Source organism: Syngnathus acus, chromosome 1 (genome assembly GCF_901709675.1).
Source record: "Syngnathus acus chromosome 1, fSynAcu1.2, whole genome shotgun sequence".
In the NCBI taxonomy this organism is placed as follows: domain Eukaryota; kingdom Metazoa; phylum Chordata; class Actinopteri; order Syngnathiformes; family Syngnathidae; genus Syngnathus; species Syngnathus acus.
The window spans coordinates 11,228,939-11,253,484 of record NC_051087.1 but is presented as its reverse complement, the minus strand read 5'-3'; the positions used below and the strand labels follow the sequence as shown (position 1 = coordinate 11,253,484).

The following is a 24,546-nucleotide window of genomic DNA, read 5'->3' as shown; positions in this document are numbered from 1 at the left end:
ATAAAGCACATAGCAATAAAGTGTTGAGTAAGAGTAAAATAACAATGATAACAAATAATAATATAAATACTAAAGATAACTACACTTGGGTATTTTAATTATGTGAGGTCTCCCTTTCTCCCCGTTCTTATCAGCCCATCCCCCAGTTGTTATACAGTTTGATGGCACGAGGAAGAAAAGAATTCGGCAGTCTGTTGGTCCTACAATTATGGAGAAGTAGTCTCACACTGAACAGACTCCTCTGAGCAACGATGACTGTGTGCAGAGGGTGGCTGGCACCGTCTCGCCTGACCAATTTGTCCAATCTGGAAGCATCCTTCTTGGATGTGTTGCTCCCCCAGCACATGACGGTGTAGAAGAGGACACTAGCAACCACAATCTGGTAGAACATCTCCAACAGCCTGTTGCAGATGTTGAACAACCGCAGCCTCCTCAGGAAGTATATCCTGCTTTGCATCTTCGTGTGCAAGTGGCTGGTGTGTACTGACCAGTCCAGTTTACCATTCAGCCACATCCCAAGATAGTTCTACGAGTCCACAGTCTCCACCTCAGCTCCCTCCAGTAGTACTGGCCGAGGCTTTGATCTGGACTTCCCAAAGTCGATGACCACCTCCTTTGTCTTGGAGACGCTGAGCTCCAGATGGTTGGAGAGGCATCAGGCGGCAAAGGTATAGACTCCTGTACTCTTCCTCATTGTGATCTCTGATATGGCATCCTCATACTTCTGTATATGACACAGCTCAGAGTTGTAACTGAAGTCCAAGGTATACAGGGTGAAGAGAACAGGGGCCAGCAGTACTGTTGACCACAGTGTCAGAGATGTTGTTTCTCAGCCTGACATACTGAGAGGTAGTTGGAGGTCCATGCCACCAAGCAGGGGTCCACTCCCATCCTGCTCAGTTTGTCCCCAAGCAGAGGGGGCCGGAACTGTGAGGCAGACATGCGAACCACTCGGAGACCAGCGAAGCACATCAATGTTTCGCAATCAAGTTGTCAAAATGTAATTAATCGGAAAACCCGTTAAACATTAATTAAGTATGATTGTTCTGTTTACCTCCTGTTTAATTTTGAAAAGGAGTTAGTGTACTTCTAGGCATAAAACAACAGTAGATGGCAGTAGCACTTTGGAAACTTTGCTGTCCAGGAAATCTTAAAACTGCCAGATGCATTTGAACTAGACTAATCGGATCCAAACAATTGATCTTTTTATTTTGACAGTTTTAGCGGCCTAATAAAAGATTAATCATGTGACTTCACAGGTGCTTATTTAATGGCCGAATTGATGTAACAAAGGAAGGACAGTCAAACGCAGATATAAAGACAGTTGTTTATCTTTAATCTGCACTATATTATGTATTTATTTTAGGTGGAATAGTCACTCCATTTAACCTGAACTTGCTCACCACAATAGTGTGAGTGTTTGAATTAAAGCTAAAAGCTACAGCTCCTATACAAGGTATATTAACTAACGTTCTATTTGCTCATAATATTTAAAGTATTCTCTGAACACACATTTCATATTGGATATTTGACAGATGATGACCGTCAAAGTGAAGTTGGAAAGTGATCTCAAGGAGGACGACTGGTATGGAATTTTTTTAGTTATGAATCAAAACAAGACAACATATTAAAAAATATTAATAAATATAAGCTTCCCACTATCTTTGCAGGCTGCACAGAGAGCTGGGGGAGCCAGTCACAAATAAGCTTCAGATGCTCCCATTGACTTCAGGAGCGGAGGGTAACATAGAGGAGAACAGAATGATAAATAACTATGAAGCTCAAGTCCAACTTTTTAAGCAGGTCTGCATGTGTTTAAGTTAATTGAGTTAATTGCGCCCGTATTAGTGCATGCAATATATGTATTCACATCATGTACAGTAAAATATTTGGTTGGGTTCGAAGAAAGACCGAACTTCAGTGGATAATATACTGTAGTCTCTTTTACATCCATCCATCTATCCATTACCTGAGAGGTTTTTCCTCACATTATCTACATTAAAATGATGTAAAATAGTTTCAAGGATTACATGTTTAACATAATCATCCATAGTTTATGATTTATGTTGGAAGTTCCACGTTTACAAATGAAAGTCTTGGTTGTCAATTGTAAAATGTGTCTTTAACAACCGCATGTGTTAATTGCTTAGAATGTATAATCAGTATATTTTATGTATTTGAAAGGAACGGATGCAGGTCACAGAGTTATGGCAGACAGCTGTACAGGAACTTGACTATCTACAGGAATTCTACCAGACAATGTTAAATAACGGACTCAATGCCAATGCAGCAGGACAACAGATGATACCAGTATTTACATCTTAACATATACAGTTTGGATGCAATTTAACAATTGACCCCAGCAGAGTGCTCAAAAGAAAGATATATTGATGCCTTTTCTAATAGGACTTTTAACCGTTGTTACGTTTGTCAGGTATCTTCCAAAAATGATTTCACAGAGAATACATCTGCAGTGTTTGAAGCTACCTCTTGATGAAATCTGTACGAATCTTGTGAAGAAATGTCAACCGCTACCACCAACTCTATCTGTTATGCTATAATTAAAAATGTTGGCATCACTTTAGAGGTCACAGTTGACCATATGCTTGGACTTTGCCAACAGATGTTAGACAAGCCCCAATGAACAAATAAGGAACTACATATATTTATTTGGAAGTGACTAAACAGAACAAGCATAGGTAAAGTGTCAAGAGCCTGATCAGAATTTTTGTTCACAGACCTGAGCTGTAGCATAAAGTCAATTTTGAGTTCAAGTGGGCTATATGGGTCATATACTTCGTTCACTCACTACCATGTGCACTCACTACCATGTAATTTGTCTTTTCACAATCACTCGCTGATTGAGTCCAGGGTATAGTCACCCTTTTTCACTCAGTCAGGTCGCACAGGTTCCCGCCCCCTTGGAACTCTTAACAATATATGCAATACAAAAAATGAATGGATACTTATCCATCCATGTAAAAATGTATTTTTGCAAGCATGCCACACTAATGGCAGTTGTGTATTTTTTGTCACTCACAGACCAACCGTAATTTTCCAAAGACAATGGCGGAAGACAGCACAGAGGTAGAGAACTTACAAACCCAGCTCAGGTAACTAAACTTTTGATTCAATGTAGCTGTTGCAACATGTATTCTGAAAACCAAAATACACTTTTAATGTCGCAAATACACCCAGATTAATTATTTTGCCCTGCAATTAGCTGACAACCAGTGCAGGTTGTACCCTGTCTTTTGTCTAGTCAGCTGTTAGGCTCCAGGTCACCTGCAACCATAATGAGAAAAAGTAAAATACAGAATGGATGGATAATTATTGTTTCTCATCTAAACGCCGCATTATACATTATATTTTTTGTAGATATTTATATATACACATCATATAAGGCCTGACGAGCGAATGTTGGATGTCACTTGTGTGATAGAACAACCAAATCTGATCTGAGAACAGCCATAGTCAAAGTGGATGAGATGACCAAACAGCTCCAGTCTGTTCAGCACCAGCTAAAGAGACAGGTGAAATGTAGTAGTTGGCATAGGATGGACATGGAGAGTTTCACATTATCAGAGTAGAAGTTCAAACAACTATTTTATAAATACTAATTTTTCAGATGTGGTAATTTGTAAATACCATGCGTGTTTAGGAAGAAGATGAAGCAGAGGCTCAGAGGAGAGAGGAAGCAGCACAGAAACAAATCCAGCACCTTCAGACAACCATCAGCCAGCAAGAGACCAGGTGATTATGGAAAGAAAGGGTTTTATTCACAAACATTTAATGTATGGGGAAGTAATTTTGCAGATTTTCTCATCGGCTCTTGATGTTTATAATTGCTCAGAATAAAAGTTGCATGTCAGGAGGCAGAGACTGCACTCAAAGATCAAGCTATGTGGGAGAATACAGCAGCGAACCTAAAGGCCCGTTGTTCTACTTTAGAACAGGAGAAGTATGAGGGTCTGGACAAAGTGCGAGAGTGTGTTGAGATGGCTGAGGAAGCAACATTGCAGAAGGAAGAGGTACATATGTATTTAGTACTTCCAATTATAAAGTAGAGACTGTTCTTTCATTTGTATTGTTGAGAAAAGCCCCACCAGATTGCATTATTTCTTCACTTGAAATGTGTTTACTAGCAGAGTATTTTAGTTATAATAGACATAGTGTGTGCCTTAAATTTAAACAGCCTATTTGGTGTCACTTAAGTATACCATTTTTTTTCAGTGGCCATTGGAGCAGCTATGATGTAGTTATTGTATGAACACTGTTTGGCAATGAGTGGCCATGAAAATTAAATAGCCATTGTGTTGATCTTCCTACCTGTGTCTCCGAGATGATTGGTTCCCAACCACCGTGTCCCGACAGTGTGCAATAATAGATATAGATAATAGAGTATTTATTTACTCCAAAAAAAAGTTAAAGGACTTGTACATTTGTCGATGCTACTTATACAACTGTTTTAATGACTGTTTTAATGAATTTATTGTTGCTTGACAAATGATAGGTTAAGTCTAACATGAAAACAGCTTGACAAATGATAGGTTAAGTCTATCATGAAAACAACAGCAAAAAATAGACATACAAACACAATTACCATAAAGGAGAAAAAAAAACTCAAACATAACTTACTGGCAGACGAAATAAACCTCGTTGGCTGTCTGTAATCTGTAATCAATAAGTAAGCAATCATGAGTGATGATTAAAATGTTATTTAATGAGTATGGGCTAACCTAAACCCGTATGGGCTAACCAGACTTTTCCTATAAAACAAAACGAAAGAAAACACTACTTTCAATATCAGATGTAGAAGAGGAGGAGCTTGGGAAACTTGAATCTGACTTTGGTACAAGCATAAACACTCTAACCTGCTGACCCTCCATTTATTTTCCTCAGGCTCAGTTAAGAGCAAAGCAGTTGAGGGAGGAGCTAGAGAAGACAAAAAAGGCCTTCCAACAGTTGATCAAGGACGCTGCTCTTTGCTTCAATAAAGAGGTAGAGAATGTCATTTGTGGGAAGGAAGCACTTTACTTGAGTTTCCCTTTGCCCCCTCCTGCATGAAAAGTCACTTTTATTTCTCTCTTTAACATTCACATTTGGCTTGAACGTACGGATTACACATGCAAGATAAAGTTTTGTCAGCACTTAACCTGAATAGCGATGATTACAGGAAACGACGCTACTCTCTTCCATCCATCTTCAGTCCGTCTCTTGTCCGTCTGCAAAATTGGCATCCATCCGGAATGGACCGTTTTCGTACCTGAGACGGAATGCCTACCTCTGCTCAACACCACATGCTGTCATACAATAAACTTAAATATAGTACTTTCTCTCTAACCATCTTCAGATGACACTCAAACCATTTTACAGTACTGTCAAAATCTGGGCACAGCAGCCAAGAGTGCATCCTCGCCATGCATGTTGTTTGCACTTTGTTTGTTTTATTCTTGTTTGTGTGGTATTGTATTGGTGATAATAGTCTGTTAAGAGCTCACAACATTATGATACACTAAATTTGCCGCACTGACAGAACTGTACTTTTTTTAACAGCTGGATAATATTCGTCAGCAGTGCAACACTGAAATGCAAAGTATGGCTGAAGAATTGTCTCTATTGCAAATGGTAAGTTTTTACCCTCCTTACAACAAATTCCTCTTCAAATCACAATGCATACATTTCATTCATTCGAACCATTTGTTTTCCAACACCTAGTTTAACTTGCAATATTGATGTTCCACTCCACTTCCTCTTTTTGTTGTAGGAGTGTGTGGACAAACAGTCTCAGATTGAGAGGTCAAAGCGAGAGAGAAAAGCTTTTGAAGAGGGAATGGCAAAGGTAGATGTTTAACTATAGTACAAGAAACAGCTCAATCCAGATCCAAAGTCTTTTCGATGTTTTATAATGCACGACTCTTACGCAATGATTAATTGTTTGTTTGTTTTTTCATTTAAGATGACCAAGTGCAAGGTAGACGATGAGCTTCGGAAGATTGATGACTTTCACCATAGGTGTCTAAAGGCAGAGCGGATGAGGGATGAAATGAGCATCATTTTAGAAAGTACCCAAAGCAAACTAAAAAAGTTGGAAGCGGAGTAGGTGGATCAGTCATATATTCACTGCTTTTAAAGCCAGTCGATGGTTATATCATGTTGTTAATAATCACAGTACAAACCAGAGCCGCTCAAAGACAACAGCTGCGAAATGCATAGAAAATTACGTCGTATTATTATCTTTCATGTTTGCATATTTCGATCTTTAGCTACAGTGAGGAGTTATCCCGACGCCAGGAAGAAGTGCAACAGCTAAAGGGCTGTTTGGATGCAGCAAGAGAGGACTGTGGCAGAATCAGTGATGAGCGACTCCAGTTGCAACAGGAGAATGTTCAGTTCCGCAGGGAGATGGATGAGCTGCGGAAGGCTTCTTTGCAAGTCCAAAAGAAGGCCAAACAACAGGTAAATGTGAGAATTTAAGAAAATATGTGCCACTGAGAAGAGAGTACAGATCATCCAAAGCAAGCAGAGAACCGGTGCTTCTTTGTCATATTCATTTTACCTAGTACTCTACATTTGCATAGATACCTGTCCAACTTATTGGGACACTGGCGAGAGATAAAATGTTAATAGCTAGTTGTTGTTTTTTTAAAAAAGGAAAAAATAGACTTAGGAGGATTCTACACTTTCCTAGATTACACAGATGATGCAAGAGTACAGCATTAAGGAGAAAACACTAAAAGGACAGATGAGTGACCTGGAGGAGCACAGTCGCAGCTCAAGTGCTGATCTGATGCGCCTTCTGACAGCACAGCAGAAAAGTATCCAGCGCTGGAAAGTGGAGGCGTCAAACATGGCCCAGGCTTTGGAATCCAGAATTAAAACTCTCACGTGAGAACTAAAAAACAGCAGATTGAAAAGAATAGACACGAATAGAGAAATGTGATTTGAGACTAGACTTTTTAAAGGGTCAAGAAATATCTCAATTTTGATGACATTCTTGTCATGGCAACTGTTTAACAACAATTACAAAATATATGTGCGTGATTTTCTTTTGTTTTTGTTTTGTTTGTTTTTTCAGAGAAGAATTGGATCTACACCAACAGCGTTCACATGAGTATGAAATCCAGCTGTCAAAAAATAACGATACTATTGTGGAGGTTTGTGAAAAAATGAGGCGGAGGATAATGATATGGTCGTGGTGTTTCAGCTTCCTCCCACCTTCCCCAAAATAAATGTTACTCTAAATTTCTCACAGATTTTGAAGTCAATGTCAGCATGAATTCTTTGTGTGACCTTGTGCTGTCCAGTCCAGTAAGCACACAACTCTCATCTGAGGCTCTAGCTACCTTATGAGTCGAAATATGATAAACAGCATCTGTAATATATAATTTATCAACTTCCACTGCCACTAATGCATGTGTAGGATTATCATACAGGATCATCAGAATTCACTGTCTGGTATTTTTCACGTGAAGAGAAACCAATACTGTAACAGTATTTTTACATATTCTGTTTGTTCAGTATGAGAGACAGCTGGCTGTATTCCGAGAGAAAGCCAGTCGCCTCCAGAGACGACTAACTGAAGTTGAGCAACAAACTCTACCTTCACAACAGGTGTGACGACTGAGCAGCATATTGTAGTGATAATGATGACCTATGGCCTCTGCTGAAGAAATTGTTGGTCGGCTTGTGACATCGCTCTGTGTCCTCATAGCGTGTGTGCTTCAAAATACACACGGAGTGCAGTGTTCATGATTGGTGCATTCTCTTAATTCAACACTAGTTGGCACGACATTCTATACACTGTACATATGTTTAACGTTTCTAACAAACATGAACGTGTGCATGTCATGATCTTTAGTATTCAAGTACTGTTAAAAGAAAAAAATAAGTGAACCCTTTTGGTTGACACCAGACAGCTGTTCTTGGAAAATAATTTTTTTATGAACTTTACTCTCGGTAGGCTGACAGCAGTTCCCAATTAGCTCTTGGATAGGTACTTTGCTTGCTTTTTTGTGAGTCATCAACCTTAAACCTTTCCTTCTAACTATGTATGTGCAAATAGAATTGATGTTAATTCTGTTCTTTTCCTGACAGCTCCGGTATGGCATCCCAGGGATGAAGGGCCAGTCTTGATTCCTCTGAACTCTTATCAGTGACTCGTTTGTCTTTAGAACATTCACAATGAACTATAAAAAAAATACAAACACCAGAGGTATGCAATATAAAATGTATGTTTATTGATTTGCCACAATTGTTTTCCAATCTTTAAGTTATTACTGAACCAGTCCATTCATACATGTACAAACATCACAAAATCAGAAAGGGAATTAAATAAAAAAAAATGTACGAAAATCCAGAAAGGCATGAAATACACTTTGTTAAATTCCATCATATGACTATGCCAAAATCACTGACACAAATTACTGAAAGACATGTTTCCACATTCGTGACAACACACACAAATGCCGCAGTTAAACGCAAGTATTTAAAAAAAAAAAAAAAAAAAAAGTGAGAAATAGGACAAACGAGTTAGTGAGCTGCTCAGCGTTTTCCCTTCCAGAGATCAGACTCTGGCTGCTCCCAGCCATCCCCCATGATACTTTGCAGTCGGAAATTGCCAAAATACTTCAGGGCATGGCTAACAGGAAAAAGAACATAAAATGTAATGCACAACGTTGTAAACATTTATGTTCTAATTAGCTGCAAGAGAAAATAATAGTTTTGCAACGAGTGTACTTACAAATTTGGCTTCTGTCCTTCGACTATCTCATCACGGGGGATGGAGTAGAGTGCTTCGTATGTGCGCATCTCTCCGGAGCCATGAATAGCATAAGAGTTCATCTTGTTCACATTGGGAGGAAAATAAATCCAGGGAAGGAGAGCCTCACCCATCCATTTGTCTCCGATGACTGTCGCATTAAAAACCAGCGGCAGTTCTTGCTGAAAGTGGGTACAAGGGACATTTTACGCCACACTAAAGCATATTAATAACCCTTTATGGATCTGTTGATTACTTCGATTACATCTGCCTACCTGGAACGCTTGGCCAACCCCTGACAGCAGTAATACCAAATGCTGACCATGTCTGAAGTGAAATAATAGAAAGCGGCGCAAGATAAAAGTGGAAGTTTCAGTATAACTACATTTATTAGATGCCCATTGATGTGTCCAATATTAAAACAAATTAAATTTTACTTACGGACAAATCTCCACCTCTAAGTAATTGTCTGTAGTACTATCGAGAAAGAAGGACTCAACAACTGATAAAGTAAAAGGGAAATATTGACATTTTTAGCACCAGACTTCAAAAGACAATCAAATGAATGCATACAAAATCTCATACCACATGTTTTCATGATACAGTTGTTTGGTCTTCCCAAATACACCTTCATCTGAGCTCCAATCACCCACCTTCATAGTTCCAGAGCCCAGGGAATGGCTGGCCAGGTGCTCCAGCTGGGGCCTCTGGGTCATTGAAAAAGGGAGCAAAAGTCTTCATTTTTAGCCCTTCAACACCAGGAGAGAAGATGATCCTGATGGGGTCATGATTCACAGGATTGCTGTCCCAAGTGTGCAGGATCTCAAACTCTGCTTGCATATTCGGCCTGTAAGTAGAATTGTATACAAGGACTGTAAGGTTCTATCTGGCCCCAGTTTAGAAAATTATAAATATCGACTTACAGAGAATCACAACTCAATGTCATGCAAATGACTGTCACAAACTGCAGTCCACGAACTAACCCCATATTGTCCTTCCAAGAGACTAAACGATAAGCATCGCATACTGCTTTCTTAAACACTTCAACTTTTCACCTTCCTGTCATTAATCATTTTACGCAATGCGTTATTATATTAGGTTAATGTTTAACGGAGTTCTGACATTCACGTGTTATCAAACTCGTAAATCAAACTTAGGTAATAAGCAAACCTAACCCAAGAATGGTTTCGGACCCGTACTTGTCAACAGTCGAGTTGATCAAAATGACATCAGCAGTCAATGGACTTCCTTATTTCTGAAAGCGGAACTATTTCGTTTGCTAAATTGTACACATCGGAACTATTTTGCACCGCACAGCTTAGCTGTCATTGGCTGCTGTTTGTTTTCTTCAAAACGGACGGCGCAACTCGATTATTCAAGTAATGCCTTCGTTTTATTATAATTTAATAATACAGACAGTTGTCAAACGTAAACTATTAAATTGAATCGTTTTTCATATCTTTAACCACTGAATATAATTGTTGTTTTAAATACCTGACTCAGTGCTAACGGACATTTATTAGCTCGCTTCTTGTGGTAATCTCCTGTAAAAGAAGCATTATATAACCTTAGTCTTCTCTCTCGATCAGCTTGTTACAGCCTTTTTCTCCTTTTCTTTCAATGCTGATACTGTGCAACGCCAGCCATGCTTAATTTTCCAGGAGCAAAACCAATGCTGATTTGGTTTCTGCGTCTGTTTGACGCGCTAGCATGATATTTTTACATTTGCTTCCGCCTAGGCGAGTGGTTATTAACCTGGGTTCGATCGAACCCTTGGGGTTCGGTGAGTCGGTCTCAGGGATTCGGCAGAGCCTCCAATGCGGAGGTCCGAACACGCTTGATTTATCGTGTAAATTCGTGACGACGCATATCTGAACTGGTTTCGCAAAGGCACACTGATTTGCAGGTATGTAATTTGTTGCGAGTTCATGCATTGTGTTGTTTTTGTTCTTTGAGCAAGTTGATGTTCGTGCACGGCTCATTTTGTGCACCAGTAAAAACGTCTGTCTTGAATTTGAAAAAAAAATATTTATATTTTTCACTCCAACAAGGTTAAGAACCATCGCCCTTGGCTGGATCATCAACATGGAAACGGAGGTCGAATTTCTTCGTGATCAAGGTAGGGAAACAAGTCACATGCTGATTTAATTACAATTCGACTGCTTACTATTTACCTGCACGATGCCATGCACCAAGAAAACTTCCCCATTGACAAATTTTATTTGAGAAATTAATGTGTGCATATTTTTCGAGGTGCAAACTGCAACAATTTGTGTCCGTAGTCCGCAGGCTAAATTCATCTCTCAGCCAGTATCAGCGTGAGGAGCATGCACGCACCAAACCATCTCAGGTACCAAACAAAAACTATACCATACATTTTTGTAGTACAGTATTGTGTATTTAGTTAACAATGAAGTGGGATAGGTTAAGGGAAAACTGAAATGTGGAGATGTGTCATGATGCATACGATGTGTTCAACCAAATCCTTGAATTCTGACTGAATGATATGACTTTGCAACCCCCCCCTCCCCCCCCCCCCCCCTCCCCCCTCTCTCTCTCTCTCTCTAGAGATACGAGGAAAAGAAGGCCCCTGGAGATGCTCCCTGGCTCTCTGATAGGAGGTATGATACTGCAGTTATGTGTTATTGTAAATTTTAGGCACAATTTAGCAACAAAGCACCAATGAGATTTGTAAGTCATATGATGGCTTGAACGTACTATTCAACTAATACAAATATTCTTTATTACAGTATAATGGCTCCATTGATAGCCGAGTATGATCAGCACATTGATGAAATGTCTCAAAAGCTGCAGAAATATCAGGTAAAACCCCCAAGATTAGGTCATTATTAAAAGGAGGCACTCAAAGTTTTTAAAAAAAAGCTTAAACTTAATGTACCTTTTAAATGCCAATTTGAATTTGCTAAAATTCAAATGACATTATAGCTGATTCAAGAAAATTATCCTAATTTTATGTATCTTACTGAACCTCCCACAACAGCTTTGCAGTTTTCACCTTTTTAAAAACACCATATGCGAGTAGGGTTCACTCATCTCTCACTTAGATTTGAGTTATTTGACATAAACTGTTTTGTCCAGTTAAGATGAGGTTCATTTTCCACATCCCCTTCTCATTTTTAGTCACATCATTGTCTATCACTGAGCTCCACACACTTGGAACTCTGTGTCATGCAGGAGAATGGTCGAATGCTTAAAGGGATTTATTCAAGATTTTTAAGTGTGCCGATATTGGCACACTTAGGCCCTTAGACATGTGTAAAAAGCAATATAATCTGAGTTATGTCTTCTTTGTCACTTGTCATTTATTTAAAGTATTTTTGGTTGTATCCATTTACATACTTTGGCTTCATGTGCCTCTATTCATGTTTGCAGGTGTCAATGACAGATGTCAAAGAAAGGTTGGCGACTGTTGTCCAGGAAAATGAAAGGTATCTGGGATTTGTTGGTGTCTGATAGAGTGCACCCAAAAATGATTCACAGAGCTTCGTTTTTTTGTTTGTTTTTTTTGTTTTTCTCTCTCCACATTTTAGGTTACAGCCTTATTCCAAAATGGAATAAATTGATTTTCCCCTTATAATTCTACATACAACACTCCATAATGACAATATGAAAAAAGATAGTGAATGTATTAAAATAATAATAAAAAAAAGAACATGTACATAAGTATTCCCAGCCATTGCCACAAAGCTCAAAATTAAGATGAGGTGCATCGTGTGTGTGTGTGTGTGTACTTCATAATATATAGGTATTCTCCATTACATTGTAGCATTTCAATTGTTGTTTAACAATGTTTACGTGACAATACTAATATTGTATTATATTTGATTGTAATCTAGAGAAGTAGTTAGTAAATGTTTGGATTTTATTTCAGGCTGCATGCAGAACTCAGGGAATCAGTTGAGAAGCAGCTTCAATCACCCTCAAAGATTTCTGGAGTGGAGATAAGCACAGTGGAGAAGGAAGCAGTCGTTGAAAACCTCCAAGAACAAATCAAGCTTTCGGAACAGGTCCCAAAACTATCACGTGTACTTTTTATATATTTCCTGTTTTAAGTAGCAACAATGTTTTGCCTGTTTTTTTTTTTTTTGTCCAACCGCCTGCTTTTAGCTTCCTCATACAAAAACGAATACGTTTTGACCTGTTGGTGCATTTTATACTCTGACCTACCTGTAGCAATTGAACAAATTGCAACATACCGTGTTTGACACATTCCTGTTAAATTCAGCTTTAACTTTTTAAACAATGATGTGAATGACTGTATTCCTTTTTAGCTGATACTCAGCATAGTACTCAGTAGTAATAGTTTTGAATGTGTTTTATGTATTTGAATAGGAGCGGATGCAGGCCATGGAGTTGTGGCAGACAGCAGCACTTGAGCTTGATCGCCTTCAGGAGTTCTACCAGAAGAGTCTCACTGATAAGCAGAGCACTAATGCTAAAGAACAGCAACTCAAGGTATACCTCATACAATGACATTCATAGCCATTGTGTTGGGTACTTTACGATAATAACAAATTGTTTTCCTCATCATAGGATCAAATCGTAGTTACCCACCAGCACACGCAGCAACTCCAAGTGTCCAATCAAGAACTACAATTGGTATGTAACGGGTCGAACATGATACTTCTTCTGCATGTTTGAGATCTCTCACATATATACATTTGCACACAAACAGTATACAGTAGTATGTTTGTGAGACTTGACTAGAGTCGCAAGATGTGAGAGTAACGCGACACTTATCTGATGTATATTTAATGAGAGGGCAAAGCTAAGGGTCTAACTTTTACTGTCTCGTGGGAACAAAGCGTACAATAAGGAAATGCTATTCAAAGGACAAAGTTGTGTATCTTGTCACATACAGACCAATCAGCAGCTACTAAAAACAGTGACAGAGCAGAGTACAGAGATGGAGGGGCTACGGAGCCAGCTCAGGTAATAATTGTTGGTTTACAATAGCTGTCACTGAAGATGTGTTACGTTGCTAGGTGCAGAACCCAGCCACACCAATTGCTACATTGTAGTATGATAATGGCGGGAATGATTAACAAAAGTAACTATTGACTGAAATGTTCTCTGTGTCTTGTGTTCTAGAATAACCAAAAGTGATTTGGGGACGGCCACAACCAAAGTGGAAGAAATGAACAAGCAGCTCCAGTTAGTTCAGCACCTGCTAAAGAGACAGGTGAATAAATCCATGTTTTAGAATATGACATATTGCTTTTGAATCGAATTGCTGAAACAAATGCTTTATTGCTATTGAAACTTCTGTAGTATCGTTAAGACGGTTTACCCTCATTCAATGATTTTGACATTTTGCCATATATTTCTACGCTCCATACTGTAATACAGTATACCTCAGTACAGTATACAAATTTCTGGCTGATATTACTTCTCACCCTCACCTGTGCTGTAGACGTGAGTGTGTGTGCGTGTGCATACTGTACTGTATTAAAGACATGTACATATTGCATTCATTCAGGAGGAAGAGCTTGCCGAGGCTCGCAGCCGAGAGGAAGCGGCAGAGAGACAAATTCAACAGCTTCAGTTAACCATCAGTCAGAAGGAGACAAGGTGAGTGCCGATCAACTGCAGCGTCACTTGACCTGGCTCATTCCATAGACTCAGTAGATAAGTACTCCAATATACTTACTCTCTCTCTCTCTCGTTCTCTACTCATTCTATCTCTCTCTCTTCTCTCCTCTCTCTCTCGTCTCTCTCTCTCTCGCTCGCCTCGCCTCGCATCGCGCTCTCCCTCCTCGCTCGCGCTCTCTCTCGCTCGCAGCTCTCTCTCTTCTCTCCTCTCTCTCTCTCTCTCTCTCTCTCTCTCTCTCTCTCTCTCTCCTCTATATATATATCTTTATATATCTTTTTTATATATATATATATATTTAGTTTTTTATTATATGCAATAGGTCACTTGTTCAGTTCCTATCAGCTTCATATTTTCATTTACATTTGCTAAGGCTCAAAACAACATCGCAGGAGGCAGATGATGTTCGAGGAGAACAAACTATGTGGGAGCAAATGTCAGGGAACTTTAAGGCCCGATGCGCTACCTTAGAACAGGAGAAGTATGATGCTCTGGACAAAGTTCGAGAGAGTGTGCAGATGGCTGAGGAGGCGGTGCTGCAGAAGAATGAGGTAACACATACACATTTATTCACCAATAATGTTCTTCACGCATGAATGTTCCTAATGCATGTATTTGTGTTAACAGTGTAAGTTTACTAAAAAGTTTTGTAATCAGTCAATATTGCAAGGATGCATATTAACTGACATTAGCGTATCAAACTAATATTATTGCATCTTACCAGGAAATTCCTTGCAGTCCAGTGGATTCATTCATCTCTGTTAATTCAGAGGTTGTTCAGGAACAAAGGAGTTCTCTTCTCTGCATTTCAATACTTTTTACTATGCCATTGTTGTTATTTTTTTGTAAAAGCATTCTGTGTGTTTGTGATAAGTACAGTGTCATTTTACGATTGTAACTATACTTAGTACAAACCATAACTACGTCTACCTACCATTTCAAATTTGCATGCATATATTTTGATGAAAGTAGTATATACGGTATGAGGGAAATGTTTAACAGTCTTTCAATCAATGCAATTTACTTGTTTTCCTTAGGCTCTGTTAAGAGAGAAACAGATGATGGAGGAACTTGAGAAGACAAAGACGGTCATTCCCCAGCTGATTGAGGATGCTGCAGTGCGCACCAGAAAAGAGGTGTTTCTATATGGTTATTGAAGCGAAGCTATTTCTGCTGACGTTTATATGTATCATGTACATGTTGCACTCTTCTTTTTTTTAAATCCAACCCATATTTAAATCCCTGATCAAGCAAACCTGTTTTTCTCTGCTGTACTCAATCCGATTAATCATCATTCTTTTTTCCTATATATATATGCCAAAACACATCAAAACAAAGCTTTCTCTGCATCTGTTTAACTGGTTAATCCTGCTAAAATGCTGTGTGACTGGAAAGTGAGCTCTCAATTCAAATCACTGACTGAAACCTTGAAGACTGGATACCTTTTATGTTTTATTCACAAGGTAATTGAAAAACCTAATGGAGAGCTTGAGACAGGGTTAAAAGATTATCCAACAAACAATTAGACTCTTACTCTGGAAATCTCATAAATGGAAATGATCTCTGTGCTATTGTTACAGCAAAAACACGGATACACTCATACGTGAAATAATCTCTCTGATTTCTTTTTAATGAAACTGGCCTTAAAAAAACAATCCACCCTGCTTCAAAAAGCATAAAGCCAGTCTTTCGTTGCAATTTCCTGCAATAATATATCTTGGAGGTATTTACATTCATTTTGTCCATTTCACTGACACCAAGACCACACCAAAAGATTATGATGTATTTTCTGATCTAATGATAACAGTTGGGACAGTGTTCCAAGACAAGGTTGACGTCAGAATTATAGAACTAACTCTGAACTCTGGAAAAAAATAATATTGCAAAACTAAATGCCACAAATAGTAGTAGGAAGACTTTAGCCTAATTTTATTTAATTATATTGTGTTACTACCTTACGTAGAATCTCAGCCACTGTAGCAAAGTTTTTCTGTCTAGCTTTATTGTCTGTAATCTGAAGTTTCTGCCCTGAATTTAATAGGATAGCTACACATTGTAAATAGTAAAGTTCACTCAAATTGCCTTTAATTTAAAACATTTGTAGTAGAATTAAGTCACTAACTGTGATACATTATATACAATACAATTTTATTTAATAGGATAGCTACATATTGTAAATAGTAAAGTTTACTCAAATTGCCTTTAATTTAAAACATTTGTAATAGAATTAAGTCACTAACTCTGATACATTTATGTAAAATACAATTTACTGTCTGCCCTTAAATTCCAATCATACTATCTCTGCTATAATGCAGCTGCATGACACATTTGTGTTAAACAGGTAGATAATATACGCAAGCAGTGCAATGTTGAGCTCCGTCGTATGGCTGAGGAGCTGTCATTATTCCAACTGGTAAGAGACCCCCTCACAAAGAAATATGTTCCTAAATCTGCCTATTATAGTCTACAGCTCTTACTACCTGATTGGGTATGTTCTTACTCTCCTCACTCATTCACAGGAGTGTGCAGAAAAAGAATCTCAGAATGAGAGGTCAAAGCGAGAGAAAAAAGCTTTAGAGGAAGAACTTGCAAAGGTATTGTTGCACTGATGATTAGATTTAGATCAGCCACTCTAAATTTTCTTCCTGTCTGTGGTCTTCATGAGCCCCATCGTCATCAACATCATCAACCATGAGATTGTTGTCTTTTCGTGATATAGGTAGTTAAGGAGGGTCGGGCAGAACCAGAGCTTGGGAAATTTGATGTCCTTCACCAGAGATGTCTCACTGCAGAGAGGATGAAAGATGAAATAAGCATTACTTTACAAAGTACACAAAGCAAATTAAAGAAGATAGAATTGGGGTAAGTGCAATGCCTGAACATGACCTACTAGTATTACCAACTTCCTGTAATCTACAGGGCAGTTACTTAGCCAGTCATTCTGAGCATCTAGTTGTGCAACACTTTGTCCATTTATTCCCTGTAACCTTCCACATTTCTATCTGTAGCTACAACGAAGAATTGTCCCGTAGTCAGGAAGAAGTTCAGCGACTAAAGGGCTCTTTGGCTGCAGCAAGAGAGGACTGTGTCAAAATCAGTGACGAGCGACTCCAGCTGCAGCAGGAGAACTTTCAAATACGCAGAGAGATGGATGAACTGCGTAAGGCCTCCTTGCTTGTCCAAAAGAAGGCCAAACAACAGGTAAGGAAAAAGTTAAGAAAAGCCACTAGGTTACAACAGAAGTCTGCAACCAATTGATCGATCGATCATCTGGTAGGCCCCGGATTGGTCCCAAGTCAACATTGAAAGGTGTACGGGAGAAAAATAAGAATGTGTGTGTGTGCGTAATTATTATTCTCTTTATGTTAATGTTCACTACACTAGCCTAAAAATCCTAACAGTCTCATGTCAAAAACAAAGTATTTTTAAAAAAAGGAAAAAAATTGGGCACCTTAACCCGTGTGACCTGCATTACATGAGGTTATGAGTGGTCAGCAGTCGTACACAGTCCATGATCAAATTAGTTACTGTTGGAGGTGTCTGCATGCATGCACGCGCGCACGCATGTGTGTGTATTTGTGTGTATACACTCATATAAAAAAGGAGCACAGAGAGCGATGTGATGTCTAGTGATTGTATGACACCAAGAAAAAAATGCTGTGCATGCTGGAAAAGGTGTGTGGGTTTGCAATCGTGACACTGAACTGTGTCATTGCGAAAGGTTGGGCACCACTGAGCTACAAGACGTATGGACGTGAGTCAAGACATTTAGGACCTAACCTATTTACTGCACTGCGCTGTCCTTTTCCAGGTGTCACAGATGGAGCAAGAGTACAGCCTAAAAGAAAAGTCTCTTAGTGCACAGATGAGTGACTTGGAGGAGAGCAGTCGCAACTCAAGTGCTGATCTAATGCGTCTTCTAACTGCACAAAACAAAAGTATTCAGCGCTGGAAAGACGAGGGAAAGAACATGGCCCAAGCCTTTGAAATAAAAATGAAAAATCTCAAGTAAGAACCGATTAACCGATGATTTCACTAATCCATATTTGAGGGATCTTAGTACAGCTTTGCCACTGCGAGTTTCCTTTTTTAAAAACTTGAGAGCTGACACCTGACTACTAATATGCATTATGGTATTAGGTAATAGTAGGGCTGCACAATGTATAACATTTGAGACAATGGCACATGCAATATGCAATAAAGTAATATTTATGGAATTGTATGACCTCATTTTGACTGGTCAGATGCAATATTCAACACACAATATCGCATGTTTTTCCCAGTGTCGTGCAGCCCCAATTAAAAATTAAAAAACGTGTTGAAGTTGTTGTCATTCACAAAATAACTGTGATATCTATCACTTGAATCCATAGATCCAGTAAAGCTATAGTTTAATTTGTTTGGTGACGGCTTCTTTTGTATTTCAGGGCAGAGCTGAATCAACATAAGCAGCGGTCACACGAGCTCGAGCTCCAGCTGGCTAATAACCTAAAAATTATTGAAGAGGTGTGTGCAACACATGAATAGTGTTTTTCTGGAGTCAAGAATATAACATATTGTAGGCTGTCCTTTAAACACAATGTAACACGACTTGACGGACCTCAGATTGAAAGAGCATTTTAAACTGATCCATTCAGAATTGACAAATGATGTGCTCTCTAACCGCAAGAATACAGATCACCCAGTATTAATTTTTCCCTTCCACATTTTGTCGTTCCAGACATATTCCACAATAGACTAAATGCAGTTCTCCTTCAAAATTGTGTGCAAAACGCCCCATTGTGACATGATATATTTTTCTGATTTTCTTTTTTTTTATTATTTTTTGGAGAAAATACGATGTTAAATGTACATGGGTTTTAACACCTTACGCTTCTTGATGCCGTGTAGTCAAACATTATTGCCTTCATAGAAAAACATTGTTTTTTCTATTTTTATAATGCTGAGTATACTGGAAATGAATCACACTTCGCTAGAAATTTTCCTAAGGAAATGAGAGAAGCTAATTTCAGTTGACTGTTTTTGAAAATGTTGTCCCTGTAGTGATAAGCTCTAATAAAATGTGCATATTGTGTTTGTGCAGTATGGGAGACAGCTAGCAGAGTCTCAAGAGAAGTCCACTCGCCTTCAAAGACGACTAACTGATGTTGAGCAACGTGCAACTACTGCTTCACAACAGGTACCACTGTGGCGGTATGATACGCCCTCCTTACCCTCACTGCTATTTTGTTTAAATTGTGTGGTTGTCTAGGTATGACTGAACTGGCACCTACATATGTGTCTCAGAGGTGTTACTAGTATATGATCTTTGGGTAGGCAACAACAAAAATTTAGCTTCTTCTAAATAGCGTATGTAAACAAGCCGTGGTTTAATTTTGAGAATGGGTGGGAGATAATTTAATTACAGCATTCCATTTCTTTAGCGGGGTCCATAGTCCTTACCCCATGAAAAATAAAAATATACTACCGTATTTTCCGGACTAGAATTTGCAGTTTTTTCACACAGTGTGGCCGGTGCGACTTACACTCTTAACACATTATTATTTCAATTCACATGTTTCACATCTTTATTATGCATTTTATGGCTGGTGCGACTTGTACTCCGGAGCGACCTATAGTCCGGAAATTACGGTAATCGTGTTAGCCTTCGGTAAAATTATTTTATACCCAACAAGCCAGTGACCCCCTAGGGGTGCGAGAATGTTTCCTAGGGGGTGCGAAGATACCCTGGGGGAAATTTACAATTTTTAACCGAAAAAAGTGACAAATTCTGGAAATCAAGAAGTCATTGTGTTAATTGGCATTAGGGATAATGCTAATTAAACCTTATAGCTGTAAAGTAAACCAATTATTATTATAATTATTTAGGGTTAGGGGTGTGAGAACTGGTTGGTGAATTGAATGGGGTGCGAACAAGGAAAAAGGTTAAGAACCACTGTGCTACAGGAAGCCTGAAGCTAGCTAATTACCAAATCACCAAGTGACCTGGTATCTTAGAAGAAACACAAGCCTTATTAAGGTATTAACCATTTTATTTAGATTGCTGAGTGCAGTGAGCTACAAACAGGTTTAGCTGTTCACTTGACCACGTCTGTACCGTATTTTAGAACTGTCGTCGTGGTTTGCTGATGTCAGGGAGCAGCACTAAGAACGCCCACACCTTCAAAATGGCCAATTAGAAAGTGGTGCATTTTTGTCCAATGACAGAAAACTATGAATACTCCAAAGAAATAAAAATAAAATAATTTTTGAGAGTTTTCATTGGATGGGCAGAACATTCCTCTGGCTTATCTCTGGGGTGGGCAACGCCCACTCAGCCCACCCGTAGACACGCCCCTGATTTGTTTTTGTTTCCAACAGCATGTCAGAATATTTTTAAATATTAAAATTGTGGGTTTGTGCAAACCGTAATCTAATTTTATCTGTTTCCTCCACAGATTTCCCTTATGGCATCCAAGCAAAGGAAAACTTACTTTTGTGAGCCAAAGCATGAATGAAGGCATTTTTCACAGATCTATTGGAACTGTGATAGCTGTCATTTTGTAACATATTGTTGATTTGATTTTGAGTTGTAAAGGTGCTTCAGGAATGTTGGCAATCCTCTAGTCCTCTGTTACTGGAACATTTTCAGCATTTCGATATTTTTATTTGTGTGCAACTGTGTATTGATATTTTGTAGTTTTTTTCCCCCAGTAATGTTTCTAATAAACAGTAAACGCTATACACAATGTCCCGGAAAATCTCATTTTGGAATTATCAGAGTCCTTTTTAGATTGGGCGGGATTTGTTCAGGTGTCTTGATGTAGATTCTACATTGTAGAGGATCAAAAATCATTTCAACATTTCAATGTCGGTTAATTTAACATGGATTTCCACTATTCCCCCCGTCCAATCCTTTATTTTTGCTGTTTCGCTTTCTTTTATACTGAGGTATATGAAGTAGTATTTCTTTTACCAGAGTTCAAGTGAGTATACTTTTGTCATTTCTGCAGTTGGGTTTTTAAGTCTTTTAAAAAGGTTGCAATTGGCTGAAGACTGAAAATGGGCTCTTGCTTGCTCAAATATTTACAGCCGTCTTTGTAAACCTATGTCTTCGTCTGCGATGCTTGTTGGGAAATCCCTGTGTTGCTAGGCGACTGTAAACGTGTTGTGGTGGCACGAGCTGACGTATTCTAGAACGTAAAGGTAGGCAAAAATCTAAACACTTATTACGTATGTAATGCCATAGAGCACTTTTATTAATTTCTTTTTTTAATGCAATACAATATAGCTTGCTTGCCCCGCAAAAAATGTTTTGATGCTTTGCGATTGATTTTGCTAAAAGTGTTTATTGGTGAATTTAATGCGCTTGTTGCCATGACAACAAATCCTACAATTACAGGAAGTGTTGTTAACACTGCTCAAGTGTGTGCATAACTCAACATCTGTAGCATCACCTTCCAGAATATTTATATGCGTTAACTAGGCAATGAAAGCTAAATTTGGCAACAGTCGTCAGAGGCTTCCACTCGCCATCGTCCGCGTAACTTTCTTTCGTTTACGTGTTATTTAAGCGTGTAACATTACACGATTGATGTCAGTGATATGTGTATCACTGACGTATGCAAAATGACACACACTGTCCATGAATGGCAGTTTTTGATAATGCACAAAATTTGCGACGGGATTGAGTAATTATGAGTTGAAAAACAAGGATTATGTGAGTTACATTAACGCTATTCTGCAGTCCATTGCACATTAGGACTTTCTTTTTTTTTTTTAACGAAGATGGCGTCAACATCTATCTCCTCCTCGTCTGGACAGAGTGAGAAGGATTGCATGGGTAATAACCAACTACATACTACACCGATTCCGTATTGGATGCATGCACTCGTGCATTTACTGTAGATACAATTCGAGAACTGGATTTACAATTGGGCTTTTGCAAATACAATAGACCCTCACAGAAATGGTGCAAATTTGCACAATATAGTTATTGGCTTGAGGGTTTGCATGTTCCCTCTGTAAAATAGCCAGAAATTCGTAAATAGAAGACAACATTAACATAGATGATCAATATTTACAGCAGATTTTTTTAAATATTCATATTGCATCCACTGAATGTGGATTATTGAGGTAGCCAGTTTATGTTTTTGTTTTTTTTGAGTAAGTACATTTGATTAGTAGTATTTTCAAGTTCTGCCACTACACACCATATTTCATATCCACTTTAAATATTTTTTCAGAGGTCGATCTCCCACAACAGCAGAGCCCCACCATGCTACCTCCACTCTATGATAAAGGCACGCAGGTATGAACAAACAAGATGTTATGAGTCGACTGAAATTAGATAAACATTTCCGCTGAGCGTTTAATTATTATTAGTTATTTTCAATGGTTGTAACTTTTATAGAGGCACGGTGGCCGAGTCATTCGCACATCTGTCTCAGACGTTCTGGGCTCAAATCTGGGCTCAGGCTTTTCTGTTTGCATGATCTCCCCGTGCTTGCATGGTTTCTATCAAGGTACTTTTGCTTGTCACATTCTAAAAAAAAAACTCTTTGAAGACTAATTGAAGAAGAGGACTAGTGGTACCGGGAATTGATGGTTTGATTCAATTTGGATGTTTGGCCTGTCTTTGTTGTTATACACATTATTGTTTGCTTATTTTGTTTTGTTTTGCCCCATAATGTAGGCTCTGTTAAAGAGACGTGTTAAACGGAAATTGCCAATTGAGGAGCACCTAAAATCTCAGGAAAAGAGGTATTTTCCAGGCTGGCATTCTCAAGCGGCTATATCCCAAGAGAAAGAGACACCACCGAGGCGCAGCGTGCCATCACATATAAAACTACCTCCTTTGCAACCTAGCACCAAGGTCAGTGACACTCATGAGTGTGAGTTAGATGATAAACATGAACCGTCTGAGAGAAAGATCTTCAAAATTGAAGCATCAGTGTGGTACATTTGGCATTTACCCACCTTGGCCTTTTCCCACTGACTGTCACGACTTGTCGAGTATGTGAGTTTTCACACAATGAATTGTGTGAGAAAATAATTGCACCTGTGCTTTCAACACAACAGGGTGGCAGAAATGAGGGTTAAGTTTAATTAACTTCACACTATTGGCAATTATCCTTACACAGATGCATCATTCTGACTATTAAACGTCTGCTACTACTTCTACAGGCGAATTCCATATCAGAGCCCTTTAAAAATGGTGGGTTTCACATGCAGTGTAAATAGGGGTACCTCAGAGGTCCATTTAGTAAGTTGTAAGAAAAATAACATTGAGTGCTAATGTGAAAATAAATAGTGGTAAATAGTTAACCAAATGATTTTTTACAGCTCCATGAATAGTAATCAAAATTAGTTCTTATGACTAGTCAACCGAATAACAGATGTACCAAACTTAAAATTTTAAGTATTTTTCAGCTTTAATAAAGACCTGTAATTTTTGGGCTGATTTCTTCACTCTTACAGAATCAACTCCCCAAAAATGAAGCACATACCTCTTGTCCAGCAAAACGACCCTTTTCCCTTAAGGAAGACGCAAACCTGGAAGCCCCCTCGCAAGTCCAAATTTTTGAGCACAGCAAGGATGACTACACGATGGTTAGCAAAGACGGCGTATTGTCAACTTGTCGAGAAAACTTTGACTTTGTAAGCCTTGAGCGGTTTGAGGAGGAATATCAACTTCACCGCAAGCTGGTTCTCATCCCCTTCTTTGCTCGCTTCAAATTATTCAAACCGTTCTATATCTGGCATAAAAAGGTCTGCGCCAAGAAGATGTACATAGCTCAAGCGGCTCTCAAAGACAATTTGTTCTTGATCAACCCGGTAAGTAGAGAAAATCTTTCTGTAAAAATACAGTTGCAAGAAAATATGCAACTTTTTGGGAATTTCATGGTTTATATTGAATACATTTGTCATAAATTGTGATCCCGTCTTCATCAAATTCAAGGCTATTGAGACTTCTAAAATAATAATGGCAATTTTTTAAACATTTGTCTTGATTGAAAATGTCAAGAAAAACAAAAACTATAGTGCTGGTAGAAATATGTTTATATTGTTTACATTCCATTTCTCCAGGCACTACAGTTATATAGTATCAAAAATTGGTGTCGGGTTTTACCGTACTGCATGGCGTCTTAATAAAATAATGAGTTTGGAGGTGTGGATTTCAGCTACTACTGAT

General features: G+C 38.6%; 4 protein-coding genes across 6 annotated transcripts in view; 3 read left to right on the top strand and 1 right to left on the bottom strand.

The window, feature by feature from the left end:
- Positions 1–3,043: 3,043 nt before the first annotated feature.
- Positions 3,044–8,473, top strand: LOC119119535 (sodium channel and clathrin linker 1-like). The gene is made up of 14 exons (XM_037245955.1): positions 3,044–3,113; positions 3,443–3,533; positions 3,662–3,753; positions 3,854–4,031; positions 4,903–5,001; positions 5,557–5,628; positions 5,768–5,848; positions 5,969–6,099; positions 6,267–6,459; positions 6,692–6,888; positions 7,079–7,157; positions 7,522–7,614; positions 7,964–8,015; positions 8,098–8,473. The coding sequence occupies exons 1-13, from the start codon at positions 3,067–3,069 to the stop codon at positions 7,994–7,996; spliced, it is 1,386 nt and encodes a 461-aa protein (XP_037101850.1). The 5' UTR covers positions 3,044–3,066; the 3' UTR covers positions 7,997–8,015; positions 8,098–8,473.
- On the bottom strand, positions 8,219–10,042 carry c1h4orf33 (chromosome 1 C4orf33 homolog). Of its 3 annotated transcripts, none has more exons than XM_037245753.1 (6): positions 9,961–10,042; positions 9,415–9,608; positions 9,203–9,263; positions 9,037–9,088; positions 8,744–8,943; positions 8,219–8,641 (listed from the first exon to the last, which is right to left on the bottom strand). In XM_037245753.1, the coding sequence occupies exons 2-6, from the start codon at positions 9,599–9,601 to the stop codon at positions 8,545–8,547; spliced, it is 597 nt and encodes a 198-aa protein (XP_037101648.1). In that variant the 5' UTR covers positions 9,602–9,608; positions 9,961–10,042; the 3' UTR covers positions 8,219–8,544. The 3 variants fall into 3 exon arrangements, with proteins under 3 accessions (XP_037101648.1, XP_037101640.1, XP_037101632.1); XM_037245745.1 differs by having other exon boundaries at positions 9,937–10,040; XM_037245737.1 differs by having other exon boundaries at positions 9,685–10,035.
- A 763-nt stretch (positions 10,043–10,805) lies between these two features.
- Positions 10,806–21,091, top strand: LOC119115071 (sodium channel and clathrin linker 1-like). Its single transcript, XM_037239282.1, has 21 exons — positions 10,806–10,880; positions 11,044–11,111; positions 11,330–11,382; positions 11,512–11,584; positions 12,155–12,210; positions 12,654–12,789; positions 13,115–13,237; positions 13,316–13,381; positions 13,644–13,714; positions 13,874–13,964; positions 14,262–14,353; positions 14,746–14,923; positions 15,410–15,508; positions 16,714–16,785; positions 16,892–16,966; positions 17,092–17,234; positions 17,381–17,573; positions 18,184–18,380; positions 18,800–18,878; positions 19,456–19,551; positions 20,810–21,091. Exons 1-21 carry the CDS (start codon positions 10,847–10,849, stop codon positions 20,867–20,869), a joined length of 2,055 nt encoding a protein of 684 aa, XP_037095177.1. The 5' UTR covers positions 10,806–10,846; the 3' UTR covers positions 20,870–21,091.
- A 1,514-nt stretch (positions 21,092–22,605) lies between these two features.
- The window catches only part of dnah6 (dynein, axonemal, heavy chain 6), a 37,773-nt gene continuing 35,832 nt past the window's right edge, over positions 22,606–24,546 (top strand). The window contains exons 1-3 of the mRNA XM_037245953.1: positions 22,606–22,662; positions 23,047–23,226; positions 23,832–24,188. Of these exons, the coding sequence (XP_037101848.1) occupies positions 22,630–22,662; positions 23,047–23,226; positions 23,832–24,188 (570 nt within the window). The 5' untranslated portion in view covers positions 22,606–22,629. The remainder of the gene's footprint in view (positions 22,663–23,046; positions 23,227–23,831; positions 24,189–24,546) is intronic.